General features: G+C 26.7%; 1 protein-coding gene across 11 annotated transcripts in view; it reads right to left on the minus strand.

Moving 5' to 3' along the window:
* The window catches only part of LOC117170522 (E3 ubiquitin-protein ligase HUWE1-like), a 111,986-nt gene that overhangs the window by 35,372 nt on the left and 62,507 nt on the right, over positions 1-14,107 (minus strand). For all 11 annotated transcript variants that reach the window (XM_033357310.1, XM_033357309.1, XM_033357306.1 and 8 more), the window contains exons 18-19: positions 7,664-9,308; positions 3,251-3,494 (exon numbers count right to left, since the gene is read on the minus strand). In XM_033357310.1, the coding sequence (XP_033213201.1) occupies positions 3,251-3,494; positions 7,664-9,308 (1,889 nt within the window). The remainder of the gene's footprint in view (positions 1-3,250; positions 3,495-7,663; positions 9,309-14,107) is intronic.

Consider the following 14,107-nt stretch of genomic DNA (forward strand, 5'->3'; position numbering starts at 1 on the left):
ATTGAATGGGTTAAAAATTGAATATTTTAGACTGAAACTATATTTTCAATTTAATAAAATCCTTTAATTAAGAATTTATTTTTAAGTTGAAAATAGTTTATAAACTTTCAATGACACGTGCACATTTGTTTAATGACTGAGACTTTGAAATTGTAACCGTTCAAGTTTTAACGTTAAAATCTGAACATTCTTAAATTTTGAACTGTTTTAAAATCGTTTTGTCAAATCGTTTTTGTTCACTTTTTATTACTTAAAGTAAAGACAAATTAAAAAAATGTATTTATTTATTAAATAAAAATGTTTTTTATCCCAAATTTTCAACAACAAAGGCTTTTATTTTTTATTTGTTCAAGTCTTTAAGAAAGCGTTTAAAAATTCTTAAAATTAAAAATGTAAGGTTAGAATAAAAACTGTTGAAAACTAAAACAAAAATACATTCAATTAAGTAGAATTGAGTAAATTTCGAATTGAGGGTAAATTAATCAAAATTCAGGATGAATTCCACAAAATAATTTAAAATTTCTTAAAATCTTTGAAACTTCACTTACTTTTAAACAAAAAAAGTGAAGAATGACCACAGAACGATTGAACTTAATTCAATTTTTTTTTAGATCGAAAATATCTATTTATTTGAGTAAAATTTGATTGAATTGAAAGGAATTTAAGGAAACCCGAGATATCGAAGAAATTCATTTATAAAAAAATGAAACAAATTTATAAAACAATAAAGTAAATTCAGAAGAATTTCAAAATATGAACAAATTAATTAAATTGATTAAATTTGAAATGAGTTTAGAAAAATTAAAGAGAATTTATAAGATTTTGATGAAACACCTAAGAATTTAAGGTGAGTTTTAAAGACTTTAAGATTAATTAAACAAAAACTTTTTGAAAATCCATTGAAATAAGTAGAATTGAGTGAATTTAGAAAAAAGCATTCAGGATAAATTAATAAGAATTCAGGGCAAATTCCAAATGAATTACAAAAAATATTTGAAAAACTCTTGAAATCTTGGAAATCTTACGAAATCCCTCGTTTCTCTTAAATAAATTCTTTAAAATCCACTAAAATATTATTAAATACCGTGAAATTACATAAGATCTGACGATGCTTCCTGAAATCCTGAAAAATTTATTAAAATACATTGAGAGCTCTTAAAACTCAATAAAATAATTTAAATCCTCGGAAATCCGATAAAATCCCTCAGAATCTTTTAGAATACCCCATAAACGTACAGGTCCTGTAAAATCCTTCCAGATCTTCCGAAAATTTAGGAAATTCTTTACAATCGCATGCAAATTTGGCAAAATCTCTTACATTTAATAAAACACTTGAAAATCCCTTGAAATTTGCTTGATTCTCTTAAAAATGTCTTGGAATCTTTTAAAATGCCCTAAAATATTTTGAAGTCTTTGAAATCCCTTCAAACTAGTTACATGAAAAAAATTCTGGAAATATTTTTAAATCCTTTAAAATATTCTCAATCTTTTGATACCTTTTGAAAACCCTTACAACTTTTTAAAGTTCTTAAAAAATGATTGCGAATTTAAAAAAAAAACCCAAATATTTCAAATTCCATTAAATTACTGAAATCAATAAAAAATATGTTATGCAGGTAAAATTCATGGATCATTTTTGAACCTTCTACTTTATGATAAAATTATGCAAATTGATATTAATTAAATCAGAATAATAAATAATCGAAATCAAAAGAAATACAATTTTAACAATGTAATTTAACTTTTACCGAATTAGTTGAATTTCCAATTGAAAAAGATTAATTTTGGACAAAACAGTTAAACTTTAAATCCAAGAAATGAATTTTGAGAAAAAATTTGTAATCTTCAACGAAAATAAATGATTTCTTAACAAAGTGATTCAACCAAATTTTTCAAGCAAAATAGTTGAATACTCAAGCAAAGAAGAATAATTTTTTAATCAAAAAATTGCAGTTTCAGAAAAAATGACATTTCTACTAAAACAGGTGAATTTTTAAATCAAAAAGATAAAATTTCAAAAAAGAGTTAAATTTTCTGTTTAAAATTATTTCAGTTGACTTTTTACGATCAAAATATTAGTTTTTAAACAAAAAATAAGCTTATAAGAAAAAAATTGAATTTTCAATCTAAAAAGACCATTTTTAACCAGAAAGGATGACTAATAAAATTATTCAATTCTCTACCAAATAAAAGCGTTTTTATCCCGAAAAGTTAAAATTTCAATAGAATGTTTGAATTTTCATATAAAAAATAAAAAAATGTATTTATTTATTTTAAACAAAAAATGCCTTTTTACTATAAAAGATGAATTTTAAAGAAAATACTTGAATATTCAACAAAATAATAAAATTTTTGACATAATAGTTGAATCTTCAATCTAAAGATAAATTTTTATTCGCTAAAGAAAAGAAGAAAAATCTAAATTGTTGAACCTTTAAACCAGAAGACGAATTTGCTCTGCAGAAAATGAATTTACAAACACAAAATATAACTTCTTAACAAAAAAATTAATTTTTAACGAAACTGATGCAATTTTACCTAACAAAAGTAAAATTTCAAACAAAAAAATAAGTCTTCCCAAGAAATGAATTTTGAGAACAAATTTGTAATCTTCAACGAAAATAAATGATTTCTTAACAAAGTGATTCAACCAAATCTTTCAAAGAAAATAGTTTAATACTCATGTAAATAAGAATAATTTTTAAAACAAAAGTTGCATTTTCATAAAAAAATTACACTTCTATTAAAACAGCTGAATTAAAAAAATTAAAAAGATACATATTAACAAAAAGAGTTGAATTTTCCGTTTAAAAATATTTCAAATGACTTTTCACGCTCAAAATAGTTTTTAAACAATAAATTTCTACGAAAAAAATTGACTTTTAAATCTAAAAATACCAATTTTTAACCAAAAAGGAAAACTTTAACAAAAATTTTGAATTCTCTACCAAATAGTTGTATTTTTATCCCAAAAAAGATGAATTTTTATATAGAACAAAACAAAATTCAAAAAAGTTTAACTTTCTACCTGACAGTTGCATTTTTATCACAAAAAGATTAAACTTCTCTTAAAACAGGATGAATTTGTCATTGAAAATAAAAAAATACATAAAAATTACAAAAAACAGTCCACAATTTTCATCCAGAAAAGATTTTATTTCTCTTCTCAACCCTAAAATATTAAATTTAAACAAAAAATTAATTGTAGGGTCTCCAATCTGTGAGGCCTGATATTGATTCAAGTACTTACCGGCAAATTTAAGGAACTTAAGTTGGTCAGGGGGTAAAGTCTTTTGTGGTGCTGGTGTCAAATCCCAAGATGTGTTTGTGGTAGATTCAGGTTGAGTGGTACCTTCGCTGTCGGAATATATGGGGGAAACAGGCGCCAAATCTGGCACAGCTTCCCGGTCTCGATTCTCCGTTGTGCTTTCGTTGTTTCGATCCCGCGATATACTGGACGACGAATGTACTAAGAAAAAGGCCTCGACTGCGGGCTGAAAGATAAAGTAAGACAATTTCATGCAAATGATTGAAGCAGTGGATTTGCAATATCAATAGCAATATTCAGGATTGCTTCAAAATCCCAATTTCGAAACTCTCTGACATTCCCCTCATCAATTTTTCATCTTCCCTCATCGTTAACAATTTTTCTTTTATGCATAAAAAGAACTTTACAGCTAGTAGATCAATAATAAAGCTAATGCGAAAAAAACTATTTGTTTATAAAATAATTGAAAGGCTTTTAGCGAAAACAAATGACGTAAGACAATTGAGGGGGGGGGGGAAGCTCTGAGATCTTGCGAAGACAATTTTTTACAAAAAAAAAAAAAAAAAATAGTAAATCCCCATATATTACAACTTAGACGTATTGTATTTTCAACAAAATAGATGTGTTTTGAACCAAATTGTAGTTAATTATTCAACAACAAAGATGAATTTTTAACCAAAAAGATAAATTTTCTACCATGAAAGACGAATTTACAACAAAATAGTGAGTTTTCAACTCAAAAAGATAAATTTTTAACCGAAAATAAAATTATTAAATTTTCAGTGAAACCCATTAATCTTCAAATAAAAACAAAAAAAATAATTTTTAATCAAAGAGACGAATATTGTTGTGTTTTTCAACCCAAAAATATTCATTTTAAGTAGAATTGAGTAAATTTCGAATTGAGGGTAAATTAATCAAAATTCAGGATGAATTCCACAAAATAATTTAAAATATCTTAAAATCTTTGAAACTTCACTTACTTTTAAACAAAAAAAGTGAACAATTACCACAGAACGATTGAACTTAATTCAATTCAACTCAATTCAACTCAAAAGAGACGGGTTTTAAATTGAAAAATTATTATCAAAATAAATAGATTTTTGAGTAAAGATAAAATTTTCAACCAAAAACAGAACACCGAAGATTTAAAAGAAAATGAATTTTCAAATAAAAATATTAACTTTTAACTTAAAATATAATAGTTAAATTTTAGGTTAAAAAAATTATTGTCCAATTCAAAGAAAAACAGGATTTTCAAAAAAAAAAAGTTACATTTTCATTCAAAAAGATCAAATTTCCAACAAGATCAATTTACAACCAAAAAAATTAAATTTCGACCAAAAATAATAAATGCTTAACAATATACACGAATTGCCAAACGAATACTTAAATTTTTAACCAAAAATGGAAGTTGAATTTTCTGTTAAAAATAATTTTTAATAAAAAAAAAAGAATTTCCAACAAAACATATAATTTTTAAAACAAAGGAATGAATTTCGAACCAAAATACTAGATTTATAAAAAATATTATTTTTATACCAAAAATTACGTTTTTTAAACAAAATACATAAATTTTCAGCAAAATAGTTCAACTTTATCCAAAGAAATTAATTTTTAACTACAATAATGAATCTTCAACTGTAAAATTAATTTTAAACAAAATAGTTCAATTTTCAACCAAAAAGATGAATTTTTCAAAAAGATTATTATTCTAAGCACAAAAAGACGACTTTGCAACAAAGTACATGAATTTTCACAAGAATACTTGAATTTTCAATAAACAAACGTGAACTTTTCACAAAACAAAAAATCGAACTTATACTTTCTGTTAAAAAAAATTAATTTTCTATAAAAAAAATAGAAATTAAAACAAAACAGTGAAATTCCCAACGAAAAAAAGATCATCAATAATCAATACTTGAATTTTCCAGGAAAAAGATGAATTCTCAACGAAAAATATATAGTTGATATTTCAGCTGAAAAATATTTAAATTTTAAACTAAAAACCAAAAAAGGTGACAAAATTATACGTCTGAAGACTTTCTTGTTATTTACATAATTGCTTTACGAAATCTAATTTTTTTAGGGGTAGTTCGATTCAGAAAAAAGATCAATCAAAGATCAAAATTCCCGATTCAGAAACATTTTTCACGGCCTATGAAATTAAAAAAATCGAACTCTAAAGCTAAAAAAATTTCTAATTAATGTAATAAAAACTGAGCTGCAAATTAAAGCACTCAAATTCAATTTCAAACTTTTAAAACTGAACAATTTTAAATTAAATGCAGTTAAACTGCCAAATAAAAATGTTGTAACTTTTATAAATTATAGATGTCAAAGATTCCGATTAAGTTCAAAAAAATTCAAATCCCAGTTATTATTTTCAAAATGCTCTAAATTGAAGAATCAATTAATGTATTTATTAACACCTTTTAAACTTATATTATTTTTAACAATTTTAAGCTAAAAGGATTAAAAATGGGACGATTATCATTTCAATAAATTGAACACTTCTTAAATTTTAAATGATTTAAAAATTGTTTTCAGAACTTCTAAACGTGTTTTAAAATAATTCAGATTTTTCCGAAAATGTATCTTAATTTTTTTTTAATTCTGTCAAATTAAAAAAAAAAAATCCTCAAAATCTTCCACTTTAATTTTTGATAATTTTGTGAATCTTTCTAAATTTTTAAAATTATTCTCTTGGAATTAATTGTTCGAAATAACAAATCACTTTCAATTTTCCTAGGAAATGTTTTTTATTCTACTGAAGCCTTTTCAAAATTCTAAAAAATCTTCTCAACTTTTTGTTTGAAATCTGCAAAAATCTATGTTTGGCGTTAAATTAAGCCCTAGACTATTTGCGTCGCAGTTTTGGTACAAATTAGCCAGATTTTGTCAGTGCACGTAGATACTTTGTTTAAATTATATTAAATCATTTCAAATTGTAAATTCATTTTGAATTTTTTCAAAACTTCTAAACATGAAAATTCAACAATTTGACTTACAAATTACATTTTTTAAAATACAAACATTAAACTTGCAACATTCACAGTTTACTCTTTTGTTTAGTTTTAAACATTTAATTTATAATAAAATTTGATTATTTTTTATAATTATAATTTTCTCCATTAAAACATTTCAAGTGTAATGATTTAAAAATTGAATATTTTAGAATAAAATAATATTTGATATTTAATAAAACCCTTTAATTATAAATATATTATTTTGAAGTTATTTAAAAATTGAAAATAGTTTATAAAGTTTCTATAGGGCGTTAACATTTGTTTAACTAATAAGACTTTCCAATTGAAAAAAGATTAATTCAACGTTAAAATCTAGAAATACTAAAATTGTAAACTCATTCCGAATCATCCTGTAAAATCTATTATTATTAACTTTTAAATCTTAAAATGCAGTTCAATTAAAAAAATAATTAGTTTATATAGTTTATAACGTCAGTTTATTAGCAGCAGGTGCTGAAAGTGGAGGTAAAAAAATCGTGGGGTTTTTAACACCCAGTGTGCACTTAGTGAGTGAAAAAGTAATTTTGAAGAAAATTTTTATTTTATTTTATTGATTTTGGTTTACTTTTTAACGTAAGTATATCATATGAAGTCAATAATATTTTTTTTCTCGATTATTTCATACTTTTTTCTTTGTAGATGGCTTATAACTTACGACATCGCGTCATACGAGAGCAGACTGTGGATGTGTTGAATAAGATATAATTGTTAAGATACAGTTATATATGTCTCTTTTTTTAATTTCTCGTATTTTAATAGTATTCCATGCCAAAGTTCCTCAATTTTTATAATAATAAATCAATTTAGAAGAAAAAATCTGATTCATCATTTTATCATAAAATTGGCTTTTAAAATGTGCAAATAAATATATTTTTCGAAAGCACACATGTTGCAATATCTTTCTTATGAAATTACACTATTTCAAAAGTATAGTCATAAATTGTCAGGTTTAAATGACTAAAATTGCATGAGTTATGAATTTTTAAGCAAAAAAACCCATATTATCACTTTTTTTCAATAATTTTTTTAACAAACTTAAAATAAATAAATGGCTATAAAATCCACTCTACCTTAGAAAAGATACCTTAAACCATATCGCATAATTTTATGATGCCAAAATATTCAATAGGGGTTAAATAATACATGATTAAATACGCTCGGGTATTAAACACCCACGATGCACTTAACCGTGATTTTTACCATGTATGCACCTTGAGGGTTAAACGCTTTTAATTTTGAATTGCTAAAGTCTTCAAAAATGCATTTTACAATTCTTTTAATGAAAATTTACGCTTAAAAATTAAAATAGTAAAAAAAAAACAAATTCACTACAATAACCCTGATATTGAATCTGATTTTCTTTTACCTGCAGAACAAGGACGGCATGATGATCGGGTGTATGCTCGAGTTCGAGCAAACAGGCACTGAGTGTCTCCCAAAGACTGTCCAAGACTAAACTTTCGCTCAATAGCGGAAGCGCAGGCTTTTCTTCCTCCAAACTCCACTTGGAACTGGACGCTTTTGTCGCTTTTGTCGATTGCGAAGTGTTCGGTTGAGTCGTGTCCATCGCAACACTTTCCGTCTCGGCAATTTCATCAGCCGCTGACGACTCCTGAACCGCTGCCTCCTGAGCTGCTGGCTCCTGAATTTGACTCGTCGAGCCCGTGTCCATCGCCGTTGTCTCGGCAGGTGGAGTTGTTTCGGTTGCCTTCTTGTGACCCACACGCACGGCCTCTCTAATTTGTACAATAACCTTCAGTATGCGAAGGAAGAAGGCTTGACTAGACGTCTTACTGATGAGAGCGCCCATCGACGGCAGTTGAAGATCGCTGCCGGCTTTAACTTTACTCGGTGCGCTAATTATGACATTGTCATTCGTAAACCTATCAAGTAGCAAGCCCCGTGGACCACCTGCACTTGTCGATGGCTGCTCTTCCAGTGAGTTTCTTCTGTGAATCTCGGTGTTCAGAATCTTCAGTTCCATCATCAGTTCATTGATGTGTTTGCACACCATTTTCGCAAGTTCCATCGCGCCTTCCAGCAACAACTTCAGTATCAACTGCCTCGTTGGATCTGGACAGTGTGAAAGATTAAGAAGCAAGGCAGTGGCATCTTCGAGACCTTCCTCGGAGCAGCTCTTGCTCGTGAGAACTTGGACGGCCAGCTTGATGTGTCCCTCGGGTGCGGCAACACTCTGCTCCTTGTTGATATCGAGCTTCTTATTTTTCGCAGTTTCCTGCCTTCGATAAGGACTGACTTCCGTCAAGCCAATCGAGATAAGTGAGAGCAGTCGCAACAGTTTATCAGTCAGTTGGCTACTCCTCTTAATCACAGACCAGTGAAGCATCGATATGAGTTGACCGAAGGCCGAGGCTTCAAAAGTGGTGGTACCCTGTTCGGGCTCACTGCCTAGGTTTGAACTCGAGTGCGTCCTCGCCACTGATTTTCCCTTCTTCGATGCGCACGAGTCAAGCCTCAAAAGCATGTCCCAAAAGTCAGGTAAGTCACTTTTGCCAGGCTTCGCTGGGGTCTTCGATTTTGCCCCGGTTTCCTCCTGTTTCAAACTCGCCGCCTCCTTCTCCTTCTCTTTTTCCTTCTCCTCCGCTTCCTTGGATTTCAAAGGCACAAAGTATCCTGGGAAGCTCTTCGCCAAGGAAATCAGCAACTCCAGGGTGTGTCGGCAGACGGTGGGAGCGGCTTGCGGGTGAATTGCTATGTTGTGACCTTGTCGGTCTGACTTTTTTCCACCGTGTCGCAAAATGTGAAAAACATTGGCCCTGCAACCAAGTGCAGCGTCTATGCTAATGTTTAACCAGGACTGCGAATTCCCCCTATTCTCAACTTTCGGCGAACAATATTCGATGGCCGGATGAGCTCCTTTCCTCTTGAACTTTCCAATGAAGTCTGCAATGACGTCCTTGTTCTCGTCATTGCCCCTCTCCAGAATTCCAAGTAATGCCTTTACAACCCATTCTCGTGTACTTCCATGATAACACAAGTTCCTAATAACCCTGTGAACAAAGACAATGTTTTTGTCATTAAACATCTCGAATGTTTATAGAATATGCACTTTCAGAACACGAATTTACTTCAGAGATCAAAAATAGTGTAAAAAAAAATAAAAAATAAAATAAATAGTGAACATATATTAATCACGCTAGGATTGTATAGACTCAAAAAAATTTTAAGTCACATAAGCAGAGCTGTCACTAATTTAAACTAAAAGATAATTAAATTTATTACAACAGGGTGTCCAGCGATTCCTAGAAACAAAATTCAAGGTCTTCTTTTCAGGTTTTCTAGATCAAGAAATCAAGTTTTTCCAGATTCCTTTTTTTTACATCAAATAACCAAATTAAAGGTTCTCGTGCCAAATTCAAGGAGATTTCCAGGTTTTTAAGGCGTCAAAAAAACTCAAGGAGAATTCCAGGTTTTCAAAGTCGCTGGACACCCTGTCAAAGCTAAATGAACCTTGATACTTAACTGCTGTATTTACATTTATATGTTTTACAATAGCATGTAAAACCTGTAAAATAACTGCGTTCAAAATAGTGAACTTCCAACTGTAAAAAGTAAAAACACCACATTAAATGTAGTGCTTTTACAAAATTTACAATTACAAAAACGCAGTGGATATTTACCAAACAAATTTTTTACAGTATAAGTATATTACAAATACAATAAAACAGATGACATTTAAAACAAACAGATTAATTGGCAAGCACAAAGATTTATTTTCTACTAAGACAGAAACGAATTGTCAACAAAATGCATAAATTCTCAACTAAACAGTTTAATTTTCTACTAAAAAAAAGAGACATTTTGAACAAAAATAGAACAGTTAAATTTTCAGTTAAAACCATTATTTTAAAAATAACGAATGGAACAATTTTCAAGTAATTATTGAATTTTAAAACAGAAAGATGCATTTTTAACTTAATAATTGTATCCTTAACAAAAAAGGTAACAATTTTCAACCAATCATTTGCATTTTTTACGAAAAACATGACATTTTCAACCATAAAATGAAGAATTTTTGATAAAATAGATGAATTTTTAACCAAATAGTTGAATTTCCTACTAAAAAAAAGAAAGTAATTCAATTTTCAAACCAAAAAATGATGTCCTGAATAAAATAAGGAATATTCAACAAAAAAATCATTTTTAACAAAATACTTAAAACCTCAACCAAAAGAAATTGTCAACAGTTCCATTTTTAACAAAAAAGTTGAGTTTTTCCAACAAAAAGTCGAATATTTAGAAAAAATTGGACTCTTCTCCCGAAAAGATAAATTTTCAACAAAAAAAGTTAATTTTCAAAAGAATGGCTAAGTGTTTTAACAAAAACAAAATTACTTTTCAACCAAACAGTCGTACTTAGAAAAAAATAGTTGCACTTTCAAACACAGGATACGAATTTTTAACAAAAAAGTTAAGCTTTCAAGCTAAAAAAGTAGAATGTTTTAGAAAAAAATGGACTCTTGGCACCAAAAAATAAATTAAAAAAAATAGTTTTCAACCTAACAGTAGTATTTAGAACAAATTAGTTGAAATTTCAAGCGAAGGATACGAACATTTTTAACAAAAAAGTTGTTTTTTTAAACTAAATAGTTGCTTCTTCTATTAGAGAGTCAAAATGTAGAAGAAAAAGTATTGAACTATAACGAAAAACTGTTGCATTTGCAACCAAACAGTTAAATTTTCAAACTAAAAACGATTTTTTTTAAAGATAGTTCAATTTTAAACCAAAATGGTCGACTTTTGAAACCAGATAGATTAAGCTTCAATAAAAAAGGTTAATTTTTCAAAAAAATCGAACGAATTAAAAGAAAATGTAAATTTTAAACAAAAAAGTTCATTTTTAATCAAAGAATATGAATTTTCTACAAAAAAAAAGTCAACTATCTATAAAAAGATAAATTTTGAATAAAACTGTTCAGTTTTCGACCAAAAAAGATTACTTTTTACCAAAAGAATTAAATTGTCATCAAAACAGTCGAATTTGTAACCAAAAAATTGAAGTTTTATGATACAACAATTTTCAACCTAAAATGGAATTTAAATTTTCAGTTAAAAAAATTAATTTTCAACCAAAGAAAAAGAAAGTTTAATTTAGCTGAAATCAACCAAAAAATCCGAAATTTTAACAAAATCTATGAATTTTTTCATTTTTAAATGACAAGTTATAAACTACAAATGGAATACTTAAATTTTAAGATAAAAGAATTGATTTTAACACAACAAGATGAAACGGATTTTCAATAAAATAGTAACTTTCACACAAATTAGTTGAATTATCTTCCAAAATTATGAATTTTCCACAACACTTGAATTTTTAAGCCAAAAATATTAATTTACTACCAAATGATTGAATTTTCTACCACAATAGTTGAATTTTCTGCAATATAATTAAATTTTCAAGAAAATAATTGAATTTTTAACCACATTGTTGAATTTTCATCATACAAATATTATTTTTGAAATAAAAAATTGAATTTTAAACAAAAGAATTGAATTTGTAACATGCCAAGATAAATTTCCAACCAAATGGTCGAATTTTTAAGCAAGAAATAATAAGCTTAAAAAAAAACAGTTGCATTTTCAAACAAAATAAATAGTTGAATTTTCAAGCTTAACAGACGAATTTCGAAAAAAATAAATTATATTTTCAACAAAATAATTTATTTTTCAACAAAGAACTTTATCTTTCCACCAAGTTGTTGAATTTTCAGTTAAAAAAATTATTTCTCAATAAAAAATATAATAGTTTATATTTAAAAAAAAAAATGTTAAATTTAAATACAAAACATTCCAATTTAGTTAAAAAGATGAATTCGCAATGAAAAATGTAATAGTTGATATTTCAACTAACAAATATTTTTATTTTAAATTAAAAAAATGAATTTTTAATAAACCAAAAAATTAAAGGGCAAAAGGGTCGATTTTTCAACAAAATAGTTAAATTTTCCACATACAAAGAAGATTTTTAAAGAAGATATTAGAATTTTGAATCCAAAATAGTGAATTCCCCATCCAAAAAGATGAATGTTCAAGAATACAGTTATATATGTTTAACAATATAATTAAATTTTCAACAAGACAGTTTTAACTTTCAACTAAAATTATGAATCTTTAACAACAAAAAAGAATTTTCAAAAAAGAAGTTTATCTTTCAACGAAGTAGTAGAATTTTCAGTAAAAAAAAAAAGATTTTTTCTCCATAAAAAATTTAGCAGTTTATGTTTCAACCCAAAAAGATTTTAAATTTAAATAAAAACCATTCCAACTTAGTTAATAAGATGAATTTGCAATGAAAAATGTAATAGTTGATATTTCAACCAACAAATATTTGTATTTTAAATGGAAAAGATGAAATTTTAAAGAAATAAACAAATTGAAGAACAAAAGGGTCGATTTTTCAAGAAAATCGTTAAATTTTCAATATACAAAGAAGATTTTTTTAAAGAAGACATTAGAATTTTGAATCCAAAATGGTGAGTGTCTATCCAAAAAGAAGAATGTTCAACCACACAGTTATATATGTTTAACAATATAATTAAATTTTCAACAAGATAGTTTTAACTTTGAACCAAAAATATTGAATCTTTAACAGAAAAGAATTTTCAAAAAAGAAATTTATCTTTCAACCAAGTAGTTGAATTTTCAGTAAAAAAAAAAATTATTTCTCAATAAAATATATAATAGTTTATATTTTAACTAAAAAATATTTTAAATTTAAATGATAAACATTCCAACCTAGTTAAAAAGATGAATTCGCAATAAAAAACGTAATAGTTGATATTTCAACCAACAAATATTTTTATTTTAAATAAAAAACCGTCAAATTAAAGAAAAACTCAAAATGTTGCATTTTAAACCAAAAAGATGAATTTTGAACAAAGAAAAAAATTGAAGGGCAAAAGGATCGATTTTTTAACAAAATCGTTCAATTTTCAACATAAAAAGAAGATTTTTTTAGAAGACAGTATAATTTTGATTCCAAAATGCAGGGTGGCCGTTTTCATAGAAGAAAATTATTTTCATTTGAAATAGTTTAGGCATCCTTCAAAATCATGAACATTTTATTTCAAAATATTGAGAAATCTAGAAGTGGTTTTTATAATTTTACAAATTTAAAATCGTTTTCGAAATTTTGTTTCGAAACGCTTAAATATATTGTTAAACTAATTGAATTTTTCTTACAACTGTTAGAAAATCCTGCAAATTAAAAAAATCCTTAAAATTTGAATTTATAAATAACAATAGGAACACTTATCATTTGTAGAAAAAAAGTAGAGTAATTTTTGGAGATATTTAGAAGTTTTAAAAATATTAAAATTAAATTTAGAACTTGAAATGATTTCAAATCATTTACAAGAACTTTTTCACCCGAAAAAATTGGACTATTCGTACCGAAATTTTGGTGCAAATACCCACAGCCGAATTTAAAACAAACTGCAGATTTTTGCAGATTTCAACTAAAAAATTTAGAAACTTTTTAAGAATTGTGAAAGGCTTAAAAAGAATAAAAACCTTTTCTTAGGATTCCTAGGAAAATTGAAATTGATTGTTCATTTTGAAAAATTATTGTAATATAAAATTTAAAAAGATTTTAAGAGATTTCCAAAATCATCGAAACAGAACCTGGGCGATTTTAAGGATTTTTTTTTTTAATTTGCAGGATTTTCCAAAAGTTGTAGGAAAAATTTGGTTAATTTTAAAATGTAATTGAAAGTGCTAAGCAAAAATTATAAGACACATCTGTTCAATTACTTGAGGACTTTTTAAGTTTTCAATTAATTTTGAATGT

The sequence above is a fragment of the Belonocnema kinseyi genome, chromosome 4, assembly GCF_010883055.1.
Source record: "Belonocnema kinseyi isolate 2016_QV_RU_SX_M_011 chromosome 4, B_treatae_v1, whole genome shotgun sequence".
Taxonomy (NCBI): Eukaryota; Metazoa; Arthropoda; class Insecta; order Hymenoptera; family Cynipidae; genus Belonocnema; species Belonocnema kinseyi.